General features: G+C 43.3%; 1 protein-coding gene across 5 annotated transcripts; it reads left to right on the top strand.

The window, feature by feature from the left end:
• The first annotated feature begins 2,148 nt into the window (after window positions 1–2,148).
• On the top strand, window positions 2,149–22,479 carry LOC121588338 (monocarboxylate transporter 12). 5 transcript variants are annotated; one of them, XM_041906135.1, is made up of 4 exons: window positions 2,149–2,264; window positions 4,230–4,353; window positions 12,551–13,057; window positions 18,957–22,479. In XM_041906135.1, exons 3-4 carry the CDS (start codon window positions 12,850–12,852, stop codon window positions 21,380–21,382), a joined length of 2,634 nt encoding a protein of 877 aa, XP_041762069.1. In that variant the 5' UTR covers window positions 2,149–2,264; window positions 4,230–4,353; window positions 12,551–12,849; the 3' UTR covers window positions 21,383–22,479. The 5 variants fall into 5 exon arrangements, with proteins under 5 accessions (XP_041762069.1, XP_041762068.1, XP_041762066.1 ...); XM_041906134.1 differs by having other exon boundaries at window positions 4,217–4,353; XM_041906132.1 differs by having other exon boundaries at window positions 4,123–4,353.
• The last annotated feature ends 1,694 nt before the right edge of the window (window positions 22,480–24,173 follow it).

The raw sequence follows: 24,173 nt of genomic DNA, 5'->3' as shown, positions 1-24,173 counted from the left end.
CTTTAAAAAATATGCATATCTTTCTGATCCTATAAAGAAAGAAGACTTTGAAAGTTGAACCACTTCAGGATCTTGTCGCCGGGAAAACAGGAAAGGCGACCACACAAACACCAAGCGAAAGTCGTAAATTAGTTAGAGGTTCCAAACTATTCAACGACCCTGTGACATTTTATGGCATTAAACTCGCAGCACGATGGATGTGTTGCGTTTGTTGGGTTTTGGTGTAACACGGTTCATCTTTTTGTTGTTCTTGCGGACAGTTAGCGCCATGGTTCGGGGATACATTTTCTACTACGTACAATGCATGGCTCTTAGTTTACCAAAGTCTACAATTGTTTCCATATGTTGTTTCGACCTTCGGCAATGATTTACAAAGTGTCAAAACATTGGTCACTGGAATAAAACTGTTCTTGTTTAAGGATACAGGACGGCTAGCGTAGAGGATGATGTGTGTTTTGATATGAAATGTTTTTTATCCTTTTGTTTAGCTTTAGCTCTATTATTTGGTTTAATGAATATGAAAATGACGCTGTTGTCTGTGGAGATTGTCCTGTTAGTGAAATGAATGGAGGTTACGTGAATACGTATTCCGCACTTTTTTTATGGTCGAAATTTGCTGAACTTTTTTGTCCCAAAACTAAATTATCTCGTTGCTGCCCAATTCCTACCGAAGAAAGAAATTTTTACACGCAGGTTTCGAAAACAACTCATGCTTTACTTAATTTTTTTTTAAATAATAAAAAAACCCTACACTACTAAACTTTGTTGCAATTTTTTTCTTTTTTTTGGCCTCATTCGCCTCTTTTCTTTGGTACAATGGTAATACATTAATGCTAAGCTAAAATCCAGTCCGACCGCAGCTCGTACGCAGCGATTGGTTGAAGCATTGGCTAAACACACAGAAGTGTTATACTGTTTATTAGCAGTTATACGTCATCACGTATGTATGCACAGTAGTGTAAGTTAAACGTACGAAATGAAATGTAACAAATGAAATCTAAATGGTGTATGTAATATATGTAAATTTGCCGGCTTTTCCGAGAGAGCTTAAGGTGTTAATGCATAGTTGACAGTTTATAATAAGTATAAAACAAATGATTTCAAAGTAATTTGTTCAATCATGTTTTGAACAGTGCGCTACTAGAACAAACTACGTAGCCAATTTTTGTTGATACAAATAGGAGCCAAATGTGAATGAAATCTCTTTACAGTTTTTTTTTTAAATAAGATAAAATCTTGCGGGGTTTAACACGACACAAATGCTTGCAAATTTATCGTTGTTTTACTTTATCTGAGCCATGACTGGCTACAGATTGATTCGAAACTGAATGAGAGTCAAGATAATTTGAAAATGGCTTTTCGTAGAAAACAAAAAAATGGCAATAGACTTAAGTATGTAATCGTCTTAATTTTAACTTTATGTGTACTCTTAATCCCGTTGTGCCCAATCATATGTTTTTCGCGCTACGCATCTGCGCGCTCTCCACACGGGTGTGTATGTCAGTTTGGTGTCCCCGGCTGCTTGCGTGTTTGTGTGATGTTATTGCGTTAGTTGTATCCGTTGGAGATTCTGATATGATGTGGGGAGACAAAGCGGCGGCTGCACTTTGTTCAACAAGGCGATGTGTGCGTGTTGCCACCGCTAGAAGGTGGATAGTGGGATAGATCTCCCACATGGTTAGAATCAGTATTTGCTGTGTAAAAATGATAACGGTAGAGATTATTTCAAAGGCTAGATGCGATTAAAAATGTATTTCAGGGAAATGTTTAGAACCACTATTTGTTATGAAATATATTTTTTCTATTCTATTTCTATCTATCTAAATTGATTTCAACTCCTTGCTAAAACAGCACGTTTATATTAGTCATCTGTTCTCATTCATCAGATTTTCATCTGTTACAGAAATTGTTAAAATGTTCTAATTATTATTTATTATTATTATAATTATTATTATTTCAAATCGTTTTCTAATTGGACGGCAGCATTAAGCATTATTTTGAGTGCATAACGAATAAAGAGGAAAGTTTAATTTTTTGCACAAAATCGATACGATGTCCACCGTCCAGTGTGCAACTATCTCATTGTGTTGATCGGAGGACGGTTACTTTCGCGCATGAGAAGTGAAAATCGAACAGAAATGAAAAAGCAGCACAGCAGACACAACGTGAGCGCATAGTAACAGACGTAGTCTCTTGCTTTTACCACCAGCCAAGAGTCCGTCGGAGAAGAGTCGACTCCGGGCGAAGTGAAATAGTGGAAACATGTAAGCTCAGAAGAGTTGGTAACTCTTGAGACTATTTTTGTTTCTTACAACTCAGTGTTGAACCATCGAACCATCCCAGGACCAGGGATTGTTGTGGTGTGCTGTGTTTATTGTGACTTTGTTGGAACAACAACCCAAAGCAGCAGTGTGTAGTGTCGTTTTTCTATCGGAAGCACTAGCCGACTGGAGAACAGCGTGGCGACAGTTTTGCAGATAAAGGCCATGGCCTTCACCTAGTGCAGTGTGTGTTTGTGTGAGGTCTCGGGAATTGAATGCCACACGACGGACACGACGGGTGAAGGTGCGACCGGTGGTACGAATGTCCTTTATGGAAAGTGCATGTGATATGCATTACGAGTAGCGTATTCCCAGATGCAACGCAACACTACCGAATAGTAGACGGTCAGCAAACGGGCAACTTGCTCTCTGGCGCAGTGCAGTCGTACGCAGTGCTATCTCAGGACGAGCTGCAGGGCGTACTTGCGTGTGAACATACAGTGCGAGTGTTATGCAAAAGTGTGCCTATGCTGTGTGTTGACGCCGGAAGCAAGGCACCTATGCCTTTAGCGCCAAACACGTACACCGAAACACCATACGCACTATTGGCGCTGCCTGGGTAGATAGAAATGCTTCTTTTGCCATTGCAATGATTTTCTTCGTTTACGTGTGCAGTGGAAAATTTTGCAGCTGTTTGCTAGTGTGCGGTGGGTTATATAAAAAGCGTGGAAAGCGGAAACTGCAATGATTCGGTGGCTGGCGAATGCAAGGGCTATTTAAAATTCACTAGCACGAAGAATGACTAACGTTTTGCTCCATTTGATATCGTCTCCGTGAGTTCGATTGGTTGTGTGGTGAACCGCGTCCACTGGGCGTGTGTGTTGTTTTGCGGGCCTTTGTTTTGCCGCTACACACACACATACACACACACACACATACACACACACACACACACACACACACACACACACACACACACACACACACACACACACACACACACACACACACACACACACACACACACACACACACACACACACACACACACACCCAAGCGGCTGCTACTTTGTTTGATCAGATGCTTTGGTCAGGTTGAGTAAACGTGGCCGCAGCTTGCTTCGATTGCCGTCTTGGACAGAGGAAGGAAAAATTCGGCACACAGAGTTACAAACACAATCAAGCGATGTACGGGCCACTCACTGTCTCAAGGGCGGCACACAACAGTGAAGAAAGCAAAGATCGCAAACAGAACGACAAACGTCGAACGAAAATAAAGCCATCGTCAAAAGTCAATGTCAATGACGCGCACAATTTGTGTTGGAAACGCATGCGAAAAACGGCAAGTGTTGTGGTTTAGCGCACAGCAGAAAAGGGTATAATGAACGACACGGATGTAAGGGGAGGAAGGGTAGTGGAGTGCGGAATCGTCGTACGGTCAGCTGTGTGGCGCGCCAGGTGATTTTGTTCGCACGAGAACTGAAGCCGCGCCTGACAGCTGGTTTTGTTGGTGTGTGAGTCTAACGTCTAGACGACGGTGAAGCCAAAAGCGGAAAGGCTTGCCTTGTCGACTCGTGCGCAGTATTTTTTTCTTCTTTGCTCTCACATGCTGCTAGGCCTTTTAAATGCGTCAGTGTCTTTCTGGTGTTGTCGATGGAGAACGCTTCGGGAAAGATTGTTTGTATGTGTCGTTAGTGCACACTGGTGGCTGTGTCATAAACAAAAAACTTAAGCACCAGATTTGTAAAGTGATATTAGTGCAACTCAATACAAAACACAGTCGAAACGTTTTTACTAGTCTACGTTTAATATGTTCTTTTTGTTTACTATTTTTTAAACTAATAACTTTGTTGTGTTTTAGTGTTTTAGAAAGTTTGTGTTTTTAGGTTAAATGTACGTGCATGTGAATATTGTTATTTTTCTTTTATCTTCAACTCACCCGTCAACTGAAAAAGTGAACATTTTTAGTCTTTAAAGCTCTAAGTGTATTAGTAGTGGCGGTTATATAAAGAGTGCCCCGCACAAGAATCACAACGGTCAAAAATCCTTTGAATGAGACATATCAACGAGCGGCAGGAATCGGTTCGATTGGGTAAGTTGCTAATTTAGATCGCTTTTGTTAGTATTCGTAACATACCATCAACGCTCTAGTGAACTGTTTTTTTTTCTAAGCTTTGGTACTCTGTACCTTAAGTTCTTGCATATTAATGACACTCAAACACAGGTTTGAATCTTTGTTTTAACAACTTTTACAAAAATTAAATACATTAACTCAGTACAACCACCCAAGAAGGGAAGGATAATAGCACCGTTATATACATCATCGCACTCAGCAATACTTTGTGCACCGTTCAGTTTGCTCCCCTGCATTTGCTCGCGTGCAGCTTTGTGTAATCGTTTGTGTCAACAAGATGCGCTTTTCAGTAGCTGCTGAGTCTGGAGCGGGGCGTTTGCTATGCAGCTTATTGGGCGATTAGTAGCAGTCTGTCGAGAGGGCGCAGTGATATGGAGGAAAACGTAACGCGCACGAGCAATAATTTGCACTCTTTTGTTTTATAACATTCAGAAGGAACTGTTGACTTGAAACTGTTGCATATTGCTTGAAACCTTTGCTTGAACTCAATCGGTCGATTTCTCGAAGAATGTCCTTATGTGGGGCTTCCAGCTGATGATTGTGTATGTGTGTGTGTGGGTTTGTGTGTAAGCCATTTATGGCCAGGAAGTGTGAAGTTTCAATACCGAATGGCCCAATTGTCCTTCGACATCGGTCGTATCGAACCTAATGAGGGGCAGTCGTTGTACATTCGATTCGATGAACCAATTAATTGATATATGAAGGAAGCTTCTAGGCATGTCTGGAGATTGTGTGCCGGTCGGGGGCTTTCCGCAAAAAATGAATAAATAACACATCAAACATGTGTTTAGAATTTGCTGCAGTTGAATTTTCATGGCAATTAAAAATTCAGCTAACCACAATCTTAGTTATTTTAGGAATTTTCATATTAAGTCAAGGTATGTCTGGTAAACGACAGAAAATAAAACACCACGACCACTCCAACAATTGTTCAAAGGTGAACAATTCCAACAATGGTGTACTGTACTGCAGTCAATGACCCGGAAAATGTATCACAGCAGAAAATGAAAAAGAAAATCTGTAAGACCGCTCCACCGGTCCATCATGAGCCACCAATAGGCTCATTTCAAAACATGTGTGTTTGACCACCAGCAATCAATTGCTGGTTTGCAATGCTGATGATTACAAGTCACGCCGATATCCACGTCTACTAGTTCCGACAGATCATAGATCGTTCACTTTGCACAAAGAACGGCTCTACATCGTACGTGGTGTAAGGTGAATTAGCCGATGGAGTAGAGCAGCTGGCCCCGGTTTATATAACATACGACAGCTGTGAAGGTGGCCGTTTCGCAATTATAATCGTTCTATTCGTATATAACCTGCTGAAGGTGTATTAATCAATTGATTGAGGCTACTAGCATAAACATAAGTAGGGAAAAGGTTCACAGAGAGGAACGCAGGTGGCCATGTACGATGATGTGTCTCTCTGGTATGGAAATTCATTCGGACATTCATCACATGATGAGGTGGTTAATGGCAGGAACAGTATTGAAGGGCGCATGACAAGTTATAGTGGATCAACTCCACTCCTAATGACACAACATTCTCATTTGCTCGGTTGGCATGGGATTTTTTCCAAGTAATTCTCTCGTCTAGATAGTATAAACACTGGACACAATAAAAAGTGATTGGCGTGTATCGTCCATTTGGTTCGCGATTTGTAATGAAGGGATACAAGGCAGAAGGTTTACCTCGAGGTGAACATTAACGGCCAGGAAGGGGAGGGCGTTTCGGTTTTATATTCTAGGTCAATAGTTAATTATTACAATTCAATGAGCTTGGCAAACGACGATGTTTGTTTCCGTTCCTTCGATTTAAGCACAATCAATCATGGTGGGACCAGTTTGTGATTGTAGAAAGCAGTATTCGTTAAAAAAATCTGTTTTTTGTAGTCGAATCGATATGCTTTGCTTTATTTATGATTTATGCGAGATCTGCTTACATTAATCATCCCGTTTTCGGTGGGATTTTCCGATTTCCGATTAATCACAACAATTGGCATCATCAGCGCAGATGAAAACAAGTATAAAAAATTGCGTTATTTTTCAACTCCATTCTTTCGTTCTGCGTTAGCGTTTCCATTGATTAATTGGTTAATTTTGAAGCTTGATTTTTGTTCTATTTTGTGCCTGTATCAATCTGTTGTTTTTGTTTGCACTCAATTCAGTGACCATGAAAAGTGCTGACGTTTGGCGTTGTTTTGGTAAAGTCAGCTGACAGCGCGTTAGCAGCGACGACTAATTGCAATTAGAGTGGAATGAAGCGGCCGCGTTCGGTTTTGGAGGTTTAGGTTTGAAATTTGTTTGGGTTTTATAGATGTTTGTTTCTCTCTCTTTCTGAAAATAACGTAAATTTTCCGTCCAGGAACAGAAGGGGTTTTAGGAAGCGTGCCAACATTTTTTTTTCGATCGTTGGATGGTGTGGTTTGATGAATCAATCGCATGATGATGATGATGATGATGATGATTGATGCAAACGGGGTTGGGTTTCGGATCAACGTCGTGCAAGGTTGCAGAAGAAAAGTAGTAAGGATGAACTATATTATATATTATATCAATTTATTTTTAAATGTTTTGTTTGAGAAAATTATAGTGTTTTTAGAATTAAACAGGTATTTATGGGTAAAATTATGTTTAAAAATTTTCCCTCAATTGTTTTCCACAATTCCTGAAAAGTAACGTGTAACGGCCTATGAACAGGAAAGTCGTTTGTGGGTTATTTTGCATAATTTTGAAAAATGATTGAAAAAAGGTCGAATAATTGATAATTTGTTTAGTGAACTACTTTCAAGCTACATTTACTTTAAAACAGAAACGAACGATAAAACGAGGCCGTTCTTCAGTGCTCGACGCTCGAAAGGAACTGAAAACGTCATCCAAATTGTATTGCAAGCGGCGTGCGACCTATGGTATGCATGTTGTTGTGCCATCATTATTTTCACAAAGTTCAATGACTTGTACCACACCCCGACCTAATGCATAGATCAGCCAACCGGTGGTGGTGGTGCCCTATGGAGTATCGATGGGCCGGCGTGGTGAGTACGCTTTAAAACTCAGCTTTAGTACAATGTCGCTAAGCGAAGCGTTACCCCGTGTAGCGAAATAAACAACCGCATCGGCTGTGCTGCTGCTACCCTTCGCGTTATGACGATGAAGGTAAAGGACAGACTAGTTCCTAAAGCGCCAGACATTTTGGTGAATGAAATTTGAGGCGCATTTTTGTTTTGCCCCCCAACCGGGTGACGTCATTTGAGTGCGTACTGTTGTTCGTTCGTGTTTGCATTGTTCTATCACCTAGGGTAGATTTGAAGAGATCTTCATGGGGAACAGATAAGAGCGGTGTGGTGGTATTTAGTAAACTGCCCCTGACCCATTTTTTGTTTGTTTGGTAGGAACTGCCAATGCAAATAATAACTCTTGAATGGTTAATTAAGGAAGTGTGAGTCAAATGTAGCGAAACGAAATTTAAGTTATGCTACTGCTTTATTTACTCGTAACAAAATCTTTATTGTGAAACATGGATAAAGGAGAATACAAGTGGTCTTGAATTTTTGCTTAGCGATGTACTCTTATTCCACAGTTGCATGCTAAAAATGCAAGAATGAAACATGCTAGCGAATTTTAAAAATGGAAGATAAATAAATTAAATAATTGTTTTGCTATTGACAAATATTTATTCTTTAAATATTTTTATCTATAATTTTGTCATACCTGCTTGCGCACTTTTCAGTGAACTTCCAATGAAATCATATTGTAGTGTATTTATGTTGCCAATAAATGACACTCTTAGGCTCGTTTAAATTATTTAAAAAATAATTATTGAAAATGTGTATGTGTTTGTACTATTTCTATTAGTTGGACACAGTCAGTCGGTGAACAGTAAGATTAAACAAAACATTAGTACTAAATTTAAATTAATTTTGTTTTATTACTTAATTACTTTGATTAACACATGTCGTCTATCTAACTCGAGTTTCCCCGTGTCATGGTTACGGGCTAAGGGAAATATAAAAAAATGTACTCTCCGTAATTGCCAGAATTGTGTGCACAACATCTCGCTCCAAAAACCCACGATGTCATAGATGATTGATAGTCATTGAACTGATATTTTGTACGCATGAAAACAATCAATTTAGCGAGATACGCAGTTTTCGCACAGCACCATATTAAAGGAAATTAAGCTGTCAATTAGCTGGCGAATCTGGAACATTGTTTGACCTACATTTCGAGGGAAAGGTTCAATTTGGTTGATTTAGGTGTAAATAATTCGTCGTACCGATGAAATGTGTTAACAACAAAAGGATATGTTTTAGTGACCTTTACCTGGAATTAAAGAAAAAAAAACACACACACACAAGACACATATATGTCACCTTTGCTTGTATAAGGACGCCACAATCTTCATCCGGTATGAACATAAGAAAGTGATGATACGAAACCGTTTATGTAACCATCATGAATCCTTATCACCTTTTTACTACGTTGTTGAGTGAGCGTCGTAAGTGTGTTATCATTCCACGTAGTGTACTCCTACTACATACTGCTCGACATTTGCGTACGATCGTTGCTTCGTGGGGGTAAATTCATTCTTTTGTCGAGGTGTTGCGGTCTGATGCGTGATGTTCACTGAACCGTTGTCGGGGTGATCTTTTTTTTTTATTCCTGCTATTTACCGTAACGAACTGTAGCTTACAAGGTTACTGCGAGATGCTGAATGGGATAGGCCGTTTCTGGAGTATGTATGTTTTTTTTTTTTGTTTTTCGCACCGCGCCACTCCGTACCGATAGAAACTGGACTGCAATAAAAGTGGATAGGGCAATTGGCGTGTGCGCGGTGCCTAAGCGTTGCTTACGATAAGGAAAGTAAGTAAGTAAGGGTGCCGGTGGGTATGCAGTGTAAATCCACGAATATCGCACTATTCGCGGTAATAATCTGTCCACATTTGCTGTTGTTATTCTACATCCGTGTGCGGGACGTTCAGTCAATATCGTTGGAGCAACATGGGCCTAAGAATGTAGCGATTTTAAGGTATGCGACAATGTTGTGGAATTTTAGATTTTTTTCTTGCAGTTTCATATGAATATCAAAACATAAACATCGAAAACAGTTTATATTCGCAGTAATACTACTATACGTATTTGAAAGTATTTGTATATCAATCTCTTATGCCTAGTTTTATCGATTCCATCCAAGTGACTCACTCGTTGTTCGAAAAAACACGTTGTGCCTGAAGCTTTTGTCTGAATTTGTATGATTTGATGAAAATGTGTATCAACCGTGAAATAATTTGTTCCACGACCACAAATGTGCTGATAAACAGGGAATATACACATTTGAATGATGAATAAAATGTTTGTATAATACTAATATTTGAGAAAATATTTGTAGTTCACTATTTGTTTGTCATTACTATTGTCCCATGTTCTTTAAAAAAAATGGTCGATTGGTATTATAGTCCATTATTTTGTGTCGGTGTGTTCCGCTATTAGACATTTCCAACTTCTTCTTCTTTTTGGCTCAACAACCGTTGTCGGTCAGGGCCTGCCTGTACACCACTTGTGGGGTTGGCTTTCAGTGACTTTTAGGATTTCCCCTCCATTTCAGGATAATCAGTCCTATGTATGGCAGCACGGTCTTATTTGGGGCTTGCACCTATGACGGGTATGTTGTTAAGTCGTACTCGTGGACGACTGTACCACGAGACCGGCTCACATTTCCAACTAGACTTTTTAATTTTTAAATAAGCCTGTTTCATCACAATTGAAATGTTTTGATGTAATATTTCGCTGAAAAATTCCACCGTATGAATTATCAGTAAATCTCAAATCTACAACACATCTGTACACTATATATATCTCACTCTAATTTCGACCAGTGGTAGCAATTGGCAGGGCAAACTATCACCTTCATGAGGACATAGATCCAGAAAAACGCGCTAGAAACACACACTTGTGCCTCACACAATTAGACGAAACTTTTCCTCCAGGCAATAGTTTTATATTAAACGTAGCATAGTTTCGAAGCTCTTATTTGCCTGAGCGATAATCATAATTTAAGAAATGCTCAATGTTGGCTCCAAAAAAAACGTATCAAGAACACAAATGATTATGCTCGTTATGCGAGATTTTAATCGTTAAGAGTGGTACTAAACATTTAATTTTACACGTTATGAGGAAAACTCGTTTTTAAACTCAATTCCACTGTATCTTTCTTCTTTTTGGCTCAACAACCGTTTGTCGGTCAAGGCCTGCCTGTACCACTTGTGTGGGGTTGGCTTTCAATGTCTTTTGGATTACCCCCCACAGCAGGATAGTCAGTCCTGCGTATGGCGGCACGGTCTAGTTGGGGCTTGAACCCATGACGGGCATGTTGTTAAGTCGTACGAGTTGACGACTGTACCATGAGACCGGCTAAATTCCACTGTATATATTTAAATAATAGTGCAATCGAAACAGTTTTTTTAACTTGTTTGTATGTAAATTTTAATATATATTATTATATTTCTACTATTATATTTATTCGTGGAGATATTATGCATCATTTAAATGAACATAACATTAATTATGTTCTTTCTGCTTAAAATCACTTTACTGTTGCCTTGTTCTTCCTTTGATTGAGTACGCTTCAGTTGCTTGGTTTCTGAAGCAACTTACTCGAATTGAGAGGCTTGAGAGGATTCAGCGAAAATTTACTCGTGTAGCTATTAAGCAGCTTCCGTGGAGACATACAGGGTTTACCAAGCCACATTGCGATGTGAGCTACACAATTCATCTGACTTGAGCCGTTTTTTCTGTTCTGACGTGCTACTTCATTTGGCCCGAGATAATTTTCTATTCTGTCGCATTCATTTTCATCCATTATATGAAGTCTTTTCACAGAGGACGTTAGCTGGAGACGTCCGCGATGTTAACATTTTTTTCAAAATTAATTTTTTGGAGTTTTAGTGCTGATTTGTGATACAATTATGTTGTTTAATAAAGAATAGAAGTTTATCTTTGCTCCGCAACAAAATTCAACCCGAAACATGGGTTATTCATTGAGTTATTAGCAGGTTTGACTGAGCAGGTTCAACTGCTAATAACTCAATGAATAATCCATTTTTCGGCATGAATGCTACAGCGGAGCAAAGATAATCATACGAGACTCTAATTTTAGGAACTCATAGTTTATAAGACATTAGTTGTAATTGTGTATGCGGACCATGGAGGCTCGATACCTTTATAATAAATACATAAATGTACAAAATAAATACTTTAGTATTTTTCTATATGTGCTGAAAACGCACGTGAAAACCCAAACCTCCTGCTCGATATGTTTTCAACAAATCTACGCAATCTATTCCATTCATAGTCAGTGCGCACGGACGTGGATGTGGTTGGGTGTGTTATGTGTGTACAACCTTCAACCGTGCTGCTAATAGTAATTCCGGTTTTTCCTTCCCGTTCGGTTCGATGTGCCTCTTTGGGTCAATGTAATGCTTATCCTTGAACGTGGGTGACATTGCCAACACGGTCAACAATCACGTTTTCACGTTTTCACGTTGTCCAAAAACGACTCAAGGCGGTGCGAAGCGGCGGGGTATAGTATGGGATTTGCGGATGATTACATGCCACTGTACACCAGTCCGTGTTTGATTGGGAGAAGCTTGGTGGAATGTTTTGGTCGAATGCCAAGTAAGCAAAAAAAAGTGTGTATTTGTGTGATGATCCCAACACCCATACTCGTTCGTTCGTTCGTTCGTTCGTTTGCTCGTCAGCTGTTACTGGCTCGTGAGTTACTTGTTGGGCGGAAGTGGTAGTAGGTTTACCATTTCTTTGAACCGGTTTGGGGACGACCCTGTTGCTGTGGTGCTGTTTTGCATTACTGCGGGGGTTATCAGTGCTTAGTATGCAATCAGCCTGCTGCTCTTGCTATTGCGCCATTTGACTGGGGGCCCCACTAGCATCGGAACTTTTTGTTAGCCTTGCACAGTCGTGAGAAAATTGCTTTCCTTGGTGTTCGTCAAGAAAGCAAGCAAGCAAGCTTTAGGTTAGGCACGACCTGAACAGCCTGCTGTTTATTCGGAATTTTACAGCTTGTGAGCGATTACTCTCTTCCCAGCACGTGAGAGAGCTTGTTATCAATTCGATTCCTTTGCTCATTTCCTCTTCAGGTGATACGGCGGACGGTTTGCTTGGCAGGAACGTGGCGTAGGAGCACAGCACAGCAAACCCAGCTCAACAGCTTTGGACGGAGCCAGGCACCGAATGGAAGCAACGTCGGTGGCGGTGGTGTGCAATTGGTTTCGAACCGTATCCGGTAACAACAGCTGCCAGGCAACCGTTGCTGGTGCCTCCATGTCGCCGCCCTCTCGTTGGACGCCTTAAAACCAACTCCACAATCCACATCCCCCCCCACCCCCATCTCCCCCCTTCACACATCTCCCTGCACACGTGACAAGGCGACGAAACGATGGGTGAGGAGAGTCTGGAGCGCAGCGAGGGAAAGCTGCTACAGCCGCACGTGGCCGATTATAGTCCAGTTCGGCAAGACCATCAGCATCCTTCTTCCCAGGCAGCTGCACAGGACGACCCATCGCAGGAAGAGAAGGAGCAAAATGGCAACGACGAGAACAACAGCACCAGCGCCCAGCGAAGCGTCGAATGTCCCAAACCAAACGGTGAGTGTAGCCTTTTTCATTCCTACCTTGTTCAAGAAAAAGCTCCAAATCACGTGCACATTCGCAGCGTGTTGCGTGAACTCTGCCCATGGCTTCCTTGGATGTTTGCCACGACAGTGAATGATCGTTCGCTGGTGCAGACTGATTTGGAGCACTTAGATATACGCACAATGTGTGGTGGTTGGTGGCGCATACGCACGAGTAAGATGGCCCCCATCCATCTGACCGAGGCGATTTGTGGTGCGATCTTTAATGCGTCTTCCCGTTTGCGTTGACGGGCCAGTGTCCCAGCAGAATGATTAAGGTCAATTGAATTGCGGTGAAATTGATGGACGCTTGATAAGCGAAATGATACGATCTGCACCATGGTTCTAGAACGTACGCTTCGCTTTGGACCGTTGCCGCCCGGCTGCCGACATACGGTGTGGCCCCCATTGCCGAGCACCCGTCGTCGTTACTGTCTTTTCAGCAGCTTCGTTGCTGGCTGGCTGAGATGAAGAACATGTTTACGTGTTTTGAGCCTCCAAATCACAAACGGTGCGTCACGTTATTTGCCTACCAAGCGTTACTCCAAAACAATGTGTTTATTAGGGCTGTTCCGCTTAATGTGCACTGTGTGTGGGCTGTTTGTGAAGTTGGTATGTTGTTGTGAACGGCCATGACGTCCAACAGCCGCCGGCGTGGTTGTTATTGGTGAAGGAATTCTTTGGAAAATTGCTATTTAGATATGAATGTAGTGTCAGTCCAGGAAAGATATTGGTGAGTCTTGGATCTGCAGTTAGATATTTTGAATGTGGACATTTCAAGCTGTGGAAATTGAACTCGATTGCTAATGGTAGTAGTATTCCACGCCATGAAGCAAACCGTTCCTATCAGTAATCGATTGCGATGGATTGCGCTTGATGCATAAATTACAATCTGTAACCTACAACGCTCTCGATGAAGCATGCCGCGTTTTGCAAGAACTAATTTGCAGACCAAGCTCCAGATGCGGGCAATTAATGTCTAGCAACAAACACAAACCAGCTCATTATGTCACGCTGTATGGATTTAAACGATCCTTTCGACCTACTCATGCAAAGTCGCACACCCCCCCAGGGGCGGACAATTTCGATTGTTGTTGGGCAAGATATAATTGTAGCGCGCGATCGAGTTTTCGGTCGAGGTTTCGCGGTCACCAGGACAATCCCAAATGGAAGTAAATGTAGACGCAGAGACGCTGCTCTGTACCACTGCTCTGTGCGATGGATCTGGTTTTGAAAGTAGAACCAACTGATGGGACATTGTGGCATGCGGTAAACGTGTGTTGTGGCATGAGTCGAATCATCCACTCAACGACATCGCGCCCCTATTTATAGGCCGTCGTAACCCACATTTTAGGGCAAAAAACGATGGCCAAGAAAGAATTGTCCCGTGCATCCCTTCCAACCTCCGCTAGATGGTTCGGTTTTGCAGTTTTTGTGACAAAGAGATCGATCGAATAATGGCAGTACGGTCTTCGTCACCCTTCTTTCACACTGACTATCTTCAATTGATCGTTGAAACCCGTTACATAGCCCGTCCACCCGTCTTGTGGGAAAATGCCCAAGAAACGTGTGATGTGTGTTCTTTATCGCAGTACTTGGGCTGCGTAAGAACTGACCTTGAATTGTACACAATCCATCCACGCGTGGTTTGGCCTGATACATCAATGGTTTGGAGTAGTGTTGGGAATTTCGTTAAAAAAAGGAACGGAACGGAACTAGTTCATTTTTCAAAAAGAACGGAACGTGAACCTGGGGTGCAAATGAACCGACCCAGGGCTTAGAAGCAAAACTGTCATCCGGGGGGGGGGGGGGGGTGTTACTTGAGACAGGATATGAAAAGGCATTCATCATTCTGAAATCACCAAATCCAAATGGGTTCAACCTGATGTCCAGGAAGCTGTACCAGCTGTGCTAATATAAAGCATGCATTTATTATCTAGCATTTTTAAACTTTTTAGATGCGACGACCATTTTCGGTCAAAGCCTTTCTGTACCACTAATAGGCTATCAGTAACTTAAATGCCCATAGCAGGATAATCATCCCAACGTATTGGGGCACGATCCATTCAAGGCTTTTACCCATGCCGATGTTATTGAGTGGTAGGAGTTGACGATTGTATCACGAGATTGACTAATTATTTGAATTTCACTTACTACTTAGAACAAATAGTTTTTTTTCACATAAATCGTTTACAACATCACGGCACTCAAACGGTTGTCGAATGGAACAGAATGCTTCGAATCGAATGGATAAATATTGGAATCATGCCGAGTGCCAAGATCAAGCGGATATCGTGGCATAAAAAATAAATACATTTTATTTTTCGTTGTTCATAATCGCATATTATAATACATCTCTTCCAACCCGTTCTGCCATATGAGTACAGATTTAAATTTTATAATAATTATTTGTCTGGTTAGGATAAGCTAAATTATAACAAAAAGTATAATAGATGTTACAAATTGCACCATAACACCAAATAACATTTTTGGTCTCGCTTATCACGATTTTTATAAACGATACGCGACGAAGTGCGATGAATATTCCTGTGAGCATGGGAGAGTGCACAGACAACACATACTGTGTGCGAGAAAGAGTGAACAGTTATCTTGCACGCAGCAAGCAACAGCCGGACAAAGCCGGTTTTTTTAAAGAACGGAACGCACGAACGATAGCACCTTGCTGACAATATTGAACCGGCAAAGACCGGAACGGAGTGAACGGAAAGAACGAATTGAACGGAACGGAATGAACGGAAAGAACGGAATGAACGGAAAGAACGAAATGAACGGAACGGAACGGAACGGAATGAACGGAATGAACGGAATGAACGGAACGGAACGGAATGAACGGAAAGAACGGAAAGAACGGAATAAACGGAACGGAACGATTTTGTATAAAGGATCGGAACGGTACGGCCTACATAAAGAACGGAACTTTTTTACTAGGTTCGGACCGGAACGGCCAACACTAGTTTGGAGTAAATGATGGCTTGCGTTTGCCTGCCCGGATGGACAAAGGGGTTGGGCGATATACGCGCGTTTGGTGCAATTCGCTCATTTTAATTGTCAACCTACGGGAAAGACAGATAATGGCGCTCCACAGCTCACTTGTCACGGAATTGGTAGTAATTGTTATCAGTTATCGTTGATTCAATTGAGGTTTGAGTTTATCGCGATGGATGATGGTGGCCTTGAAATGGTCACCGAGGAGAGGTTTCGCACGAGCCGTCGGAGACAACATTGTTGTAAGTCTGCTGTTTGGATGAGCAAAAGTCGCAACGCATATTTTATTGTGATCGATCAGTGACAGATCAAGGTGTAGGATAGGGAACGTTTTTGTCGGAAGCTGATTTGAGGCAGCATTCAGTACAAATAATTGATAGGACTATTTCCTTTCAGTTACTTGTAAAATGTTTCCTACACAAATGAGTCGATATGATGTTTAATTATTATTATAATTTACCTGCCGTTATTTACTAATTTGTACTACGCAATTGCAATATGCAAAAGTCCTTGGTCCTTGGGAGGGCGGCGGTCTTAGTGGGAATTGAACCTTTCGAGCCATGTAGCAATCGCCACGGTTATCCGGTACACCACTCATTAACGGACCCAAAATACTCCACTTGTTTGTGAGGGATATAGTAAATTGTAATTGACTGTGTACAGTAAATTATAATCAATAAAACCCGTCATATTGTAGTGCTAGTCGTACAGGAAAATTGTTCTTTTTAATCATGCAAAAACATAAGCATTGATTTTACCTCCCAGCGTTTATTTAGAATGTCAAAACTCATTATTGCAATTAAAAGCCAACTCAAAGGCAACAACGGCAAGATATCTGACGTGTTGCTGGAAAGGATATAAGTGCCAACCAAGGCAATGAGGCACATCAAAAACATCATTATTAAGTGATTGTTTGCCAACACACGTTTGCACCCGTGGTTGCAGGTGACCGTTGGAAAAAGGAATGAGAAGGTTAACTGAATCGCATGTGGATGCACGGTACGCGCGGTTCTGATGCGGTTCCGGTACCCAAAAGCCACGTGCGTTAATTTTCTGATTTCGTTCCGGCAAATACACACGCGTACGGTACGGTTTGCAACGATTGAAACAACAGTTTTGCGCAACATTGACCATGATGCAGTCTTGATCGAAGAAGAAAGTATACAGTGAAAATGGCTCCTTATTTCATTCGCATTTTGTATAAAAATAACATACTGTTAGAAGTATAATCTTGTATCGATTATTTGGTTGAATTTCGGTTGCTGCGAAACGACGACGACGAGATGGAAAATTACGCAAAGGAAATTCATTTTCCACTTTAACACAGTTTCGTCATTTTACGCTTGGGATCGAGAGAGGAGGCTTCTATTTTGAGCATCTTTTCGCACAAACCGTGTCCAATCTCGCAGTGAGTGGGAGGGATAGGTGCTCGCATCCATTTGCCCTAGTCAAGAAGGAAGATTGTCTTTTATTTAGCTAGCCTCAGCGCTCATATAGCGCTCAGGTGTGGTTGTGGTGCAAGGTTAAGGTTATCGAAGTAGCAAGAGAGAATAAGGCCGTCGCCATGGAGGATGGAAAGCAACACAAGGTGAGTTGGTAGGTGGGCAGAAGAGCACACGTACGGTTCATCCGTAGTAGTGTGTGCCCTTCCCAGCACGCTTCGTCTCCCCAGAGCATTAAACCGCGCGGCTACATGAGGTGAAATATACAGCGAAATGAACTATTTGACAGGCGAAATATCTGACGGATAAAGCATCACAGCAACCAGCTGATGTGCAATGTAAACAAATAATGTGCACAAAATCGTAATTGAATCCATTAAATAGCTTCAATATTGAGTACTTGGTTAATTTTCAGTCAACAGTTAATAATTTCTTCCAATTAGGGAATGTTCTGCTTGAGAAGATATTATTTTAAATAGAATTTCGAAAGCGGATGTTGTGTCTCCCCCAACCCTTTAGATACCTAAAGGTCAGATATTTCACCTGTCAAATAGTTCATTTCGCTATATATTTCACCTCATGTAGCCGCGCGGAAAGAAACATTCATCTAGCTTTGTGTTAACAAGCATGGAAAGATATATTTTGATTTGACCTGAATAGTGAACATGTGATTTGGGTAAGATGAGAATTGTCCGGAATCAGGACAAACGGTTTCCATGAAGTGACAGATGATTTCGAGATCTTCTGAACGACACAGCTAGAATTACTGTAATGCGCAGTAAAAAGGTCCTTAAAATTCGTTTGTTGCCAACTTGCTGTTAACGAAGTTGGCCAAGATTTGCAAGTTGACGGTAACACAGCCGATGTGTGCTTTCATTCATATGCTCTACGTCCCATAAAGGAATGGGTGGGAGAGGTATGCTGGTACATGCGCACTACGTTTGTTTATGATTGCAGGAGGCGATAAGAAACCGTTTGTGTATTATGGAAAAAAGCGAATTTGTACGTTACAATGCCGTTACAGTTCCTAGAAACGGGAGACGCGATTGCATGTTGAGTGTGATTATGTTTACACATTATGCCATATGTTTCAGATACTATAAAAATAAGGCATAAAATAACTACCTACATATATGCGATAGGGATGTAATAACGCTTTTAATGTAAAAAAGGTTATTGAACAGCGCAATACATCATTTAAACTCGATTGTGTACCCAACGTATCGCTCAGCGTGTGCTGCTTTAGCCGCCGGCGGTAAAAAATGGCTGCGTACGTAGAATGTGGTTGTGGCTGGGTTTGTGTACTTGCTAAAAACGAAGCAATGTTAACCCTTCTGCTCGGGGATAGTTGTAAATGTACGGATAAACAGAAGCGCAGCACAGTTTTTTTAATTGTTTATTTTTCATCTTTCCATTTCCGTACAGATTCCTCGCCGGTTCAGCCGGTAGACACGATCAAGCTCAATAAGGTGCTCCCACCAGCATTGACGTTGGTACCGCAGACCGACGATCCGAACGGACCATCCCGTGCCCACGAACCGGAAGACAGTGCTCAGAATCAGCTGGAATCGAATGGCCGAGCGGCATTGCTTCCGCGCAATGGTAGTGCCACCATTTGTCGCAGCATTTCCAACAGCACCATGCAACCAATCGGTACCAAGACAGGCCAAACGGAACGATATCGAGCGCCGGACGAGGGTGGCGATCCGGAGGACGGCACCACCGACGATGATTACGAGCTTGTGCCGCCAGACGGTGGCTGGGGATGGTTGGTACTCGCCGGGTCGATGCTGGTGAACATACTCGTCCCTGGCACGATCAAGAGCTTTGGAGTGCTGTTCGTCGAATTCCTCGAAGCATTCCAAGCATCGCCGTCGTCGGCGGCCTGGATTCCGGCTCTTTGCTATTTCCTCTACAGCTCGCTGGGGCCACTCTCCAGTATCCTGTCGGTGAAGTACAGCTACCGTACGGTTACGATCGTTGGCGGAACGTTTGCCGCCGTCGGTATGATCATCACGTTCTGGGCCACCTCGGTGAACTATCTGTACATCAGCTACGGCGTGCTGGTCGGCACCGGGGCGGGTTTGTCCTTCCCCCCGACCGTGTACATCGTCACGTCGTACTTCGTCAAGCTGCGAGGGCTGGCGAACGGACTGTGCATCTCGGGCAGTGCGCTCGGATCGATCATCCTGCCTCCGGTGTTGCGTTTCCTGCTCGAGAACTATGGGTATCGCGGAGCTTGCCTGATCATGGGCGGTATCACGCTGAACGTATGGGTGGCGGCCATTTTTTACGAGCCTGTTGAAAAGCATCTGAAGCGTGTGCGCAAGGTAAAGCCGGATGAGGACGACGACGGGCAGAGGGCAGTGGTCGTACAGCAGCGGGACGTGATCCTCGAGGAGTGCGAATCGAACGAAACTGATCCGCTGGCGGAAGATCGCAGCGTGGCGAACGGACAAACCAACGCAAACCCAAACGCTTCCCAGTCGCTGCTACCGCAGGGGAAGTCCGGGAGCGTGAAGCCAAAGTTTGCCATCACCGGCGATGACACGCCTACGATCTCGACGCCAACGCTCGAGCACAAATCGCCGGATATTTTCCGCTTCAATCCAAAGAACGGGCTGATCGATAGCTTTGCCCGGAGCGCATCGGCCGCCGCCGTTCCGGTCTCGTACGGTCGCGATCGGGACGATATGCTTGGCGGTGCTGCTGGGGGCACCAATCAGCGGCAACGAAAGATAAGCACCCCGATCAAGGAGGAACACCGCAATCTGACCTTCACCAGCCAGCTGAGTTCAAACTCGTTCCTCGGGAACGAGGGTACACTCGGTTCGTACTTCCGCCTGAACCGCCTGAACTCGACGCGCAGCGGAATGGGCCAGCAGAGCGGTGCAGGGCAGCAGCTACACCACCGACCACCGAAGCGATCGCCTTCGACGAGCAGCTTCCAGTACATGAGCACTCCGTTCCACGGAAGCACACTTTCTACCCACCAGCCGAAAGAGTTCGCCTCCCATCTGTCGCTGCGTTCGTTCGGTGGCAGTGTGTCGCGAGGCAAATCGTCCGCCCCGGCAGAGGACGCAACGGTGGAGCGTAACAAATCGGACAGCAAGATGGACGGCAAGACGTTCTTCGATCTGTCGCTGCTGTCCGATCCTTCCTACCTCGTGATCCTGATTTCGAACTCGACGAACGCGATCGGCTACACCAACTTTATCATTCTGCTGCCGGCTTACGCGATTTCGCTCGGGTTCGACAAGAGCCTGGCCGCGTACCTGCTATCGATCGTTTCGACACTCGATCTGGTTGGTCGCATCGGCGGATCGGCGCTGTCCGACACGAATCTCATCCCAAAGACGTGGTACTTCGTCGGTGGACTGTCGATATCTGGCCTGGCCCTGGCCCTGCTACCGACCGTCCGTGACTACACGATGGTGAGCGTGTTTTGCGGTTTGTTCGGGCTCGCGTCCGGCACGTACGTGGGCATCACGGCAGTCATCATGGCGGATATGCTCGGCACGGAGCGGCTCACCTCGTCCTACGGCATTAGTTTGTTCGTAAACGGCATTCTGCAGCTGGTCGGACCACCGATCTGTGGTGTCATCTTCGAGAATATGGGTCGGTACCAGCCGCTGTTCACCGCGCTCGGGTTCGTGCTGCTCGGCGGATCGGCCTTGTGGGGCTTTATGCCGCTCATCAATCGCCAAAAGCGACGAAAGGCTGAGGCAGCGGCCAAAGCGGCGGAAGCAGAAGCGACTACTAAGGTATTAGCTGAACATGCGTTTGACGAGGACGATGATCAGCCGTTGCAGTTGAAGCGCGATGCGGTGGATAAGGCGCTAATCGCGTAAAGGACAGCGGTGAAATATGTGCAGCATTTGCAATGTTTCGCTCAAACAGGACACAGAACGGATATGTAGAAGGCAGGAAAGCAGAGATAGATAGGTTTACTACAGGTAGATGACAAAGGGGGTCGTAGTGCTGGAAGCAGCACAGAACCAACTAACTCCAGAACATGAGAAAAAGTGACCATATACTATAGTTAGGTATACGTTTGGAAAGGAACAATGACTCACGGGCATGGAGAAACACACACATTAGGATAAGCGAACAGTGGCCATCACGCTCAACAAAGGGAGTTTAACCAATCGTCGAACGCTCGAGGCGCACCCGTGGCGCAAAGAGCATAGGACAAGGATCGATGTAAGATCCATTAGTATTAATTAGAAAAGCGTTTCCTGAGTGTGACGCCCTCATACACATGCCCTTGTACGTGCGTTGAGCGCAAGCAAGCAGGGAACATGTGGCGCCCTTTCACGTTTCACGACGCGTGCCTCAATATGATCCAAATCAATCATTATACTCTGTGTGCGGAAGCATAAATTGTGCGCCTCACTATCGCCGGCATAGGGAAAGCAAAACCGCGACAAAGGCGCGAAGTTGTAGCTTCTATTTGAGTGTCCAGTTTGAAATTGTAACGTGTTTTCGGCTCTTGAAGAGAACGAAGGGCGCGATGCAGGACGTGAGTAATAACGAGGTGCTTTATCGGTATGGCCGTAGGAACGAAAGTATTTTAGCAAGAGTGTTCTGAACTCTGAACCAAGTTTGACCACAAGAGCCTGGTTAGTAATGTTAGATTGTTTCCGGTTTTGTTTTTCGTTTGTTTCTGTATGGTTTTAAATCTGGATGTGGTGAATGTGGTGTGTTTGCGTATTTCTTGTGTGTCGGGTGAGAACGAGTGTAGTGCCGGATGCCGGTGCCGGCTGGAGAAAGCATACCAAAAGCAGCATGAAAATAGCGCGCGAAGCACATAACAAAGAGAAACATATTTAGCGTAGCGTAAGTACTGTAATGACACCGTTCAATATACAATTTATTTTTGCCAGACGGAACTAAAACAGGATGTAGATAAACTACCATACAAATAATATAGAACAATTCATAATCGATTGATTGAGTGTGCGTTTGAAGCATTTCCGAAATTTTGGTTTTTACTTTTTGGGAGAACATACACTCCAAATTCTTGCGCTGTAATTGAGATACTTGATGGTAATGATGGTTTTTTTTGTGCACTGATACCTACGAGTACTTATGTCTTCAAATTGGCCTTAACACTTTCAATAGTTACTTAACGATCCTAAAAATTGTTTGAATCTGTTAATATAGTCTTATTTGAAACGATCTCCGTTATTTCTCTTTGCTACTTATCAAACATTTTAACATTCGCCAATTTCGGTATTATTAAAATGAAACATTTTCCTAACAATCCACGCTTTCAAGTCATAAAAGGATCAGATACAATGCATTGCAACATGACACCAATACAATGTGATCCACCCCGTTATGCCCAGCTCAGTTATAGTCAATTGGTGTCAGAAAGATGGCCAACACGCTGATTAATCGAAGGAATGGGGTCTTTCACATGTCTTGGAATCTAATGTCTTCTATAATGGTTTGGAATATGTTATGCATTGGATTAAGATACGACTTTTATCATCCTGGTTTGTTCCTTTGTCTCTCGTGACTTTAGTGCCACCCTCTGTCCGCCCGAAGTTCAATTGAAACAACAGAAACGCAGTAATTTTGAATCACTAGTAGATTGATAATAATACATTTAATCTGTGGCTCTGTAGTGTTTGACCCTTGTAGATAAATCAAACGGATCAAACGATATATTTTTAGTTGTGTTTGTTGTTATAGAATTATAGTCTGACCTCACGGGTTGAACTTTGATTCCGGTCGTACGCCAGCAGAATGGCAAGTATCGTAATATGTTGGTGTTTAACGGTGTTACCGAAACGGTCCACTGGAGATTGGCTGAGATCGCCTTGATGTGAATAACCGCCCCGCGAAGGCATGTTTGGTGAAGCTGAACAGCAACTACGACGACTCACCGATCAACACCGCCATCGAAGTAGCCGGTTTCTTTAGGGTCAATCCGGCACATGACGGCACCGGAGACAACACGGGGATGAAGGAGGTCGAGTGCAATTTTACCGAACATGAGACAACACATCCTCTACGGTCATTGATACCGCGCCTGCACGCCATGAGTGTGTGTAAGCTGCCCCACACGAATCCAATGCTACTCCAGGGAAACGACCATGCTTCCCAGGAAGCGTCTTCCCCAACGACATACAAGGATCTGTGCAACCTGCTCACCCAGTGTCTGTTTGGGGACGGTGTTGCTTCCGACTATCTGATCTGCCATCTGAATGTAAAGAGCAGTTTTGTCTGAATCTGATCTGAGCAATATTTAGGTAGAAGTGTTGCCCGGATACACACGATCCCTGTACGGGGTGCTCGAGGTGCTACTTCCCGCCAGCCACTTTCTGCCGATGACGCACGAAAACATGAACACGATACCATTTGCGCCTAGGTAAGAATCCTTTTTATGTTTCTAACGTACTTTATCAGATCCCAATGGGTAAAGTAGGACTACATCATCCAGATCGATTATAACGCCGACGTACCGGTGCTGGTCGTGAGCGAAGGTAAAACCATGCTGCCGGTGCAGCCAAGACACGATAATTACATGACAATTCTAGCAACTAACCAACATAATGGAACTCTTCCCAACAGAGCAATTTCTATCTAACGATCGCACCGAATGTAGAAGCAATCAAACAGATGAACAAAACG

Source organism: Anopheles merus, chromosome 2R (assembly GCF_017562075.2).
Source record: "Anopheles merus strain MAF chromosome 2R, AmerM5.1, whole genome shotgun sequence".
NCBI classification, from domain to species: Eukaryota; Metazoa; Arthropoda; class Insecta; order Diptera; family Culicidae; genus Anopheles; species Anopheles merus.
This window is presented reverse-complemented; position numbering and strand designations above follow the sequence as displayed.

Coding starts and splice junctions, on each gene's coding strand:
- LOC121588338 (XM_041906135.1), top strand. CDS start 12,850: ATGGGTGAGGAGAGTCTGGAGCGCAGCGAGGGAAAGCTGCTACAGCCG. Junction 13,058..18,956: donor CGAATGTCCCAAACCAAACG/GTGAGTGTAGCC, acceptor ATTTCCGTACAG/ATTCCTCGCCGGTTCAGCCG.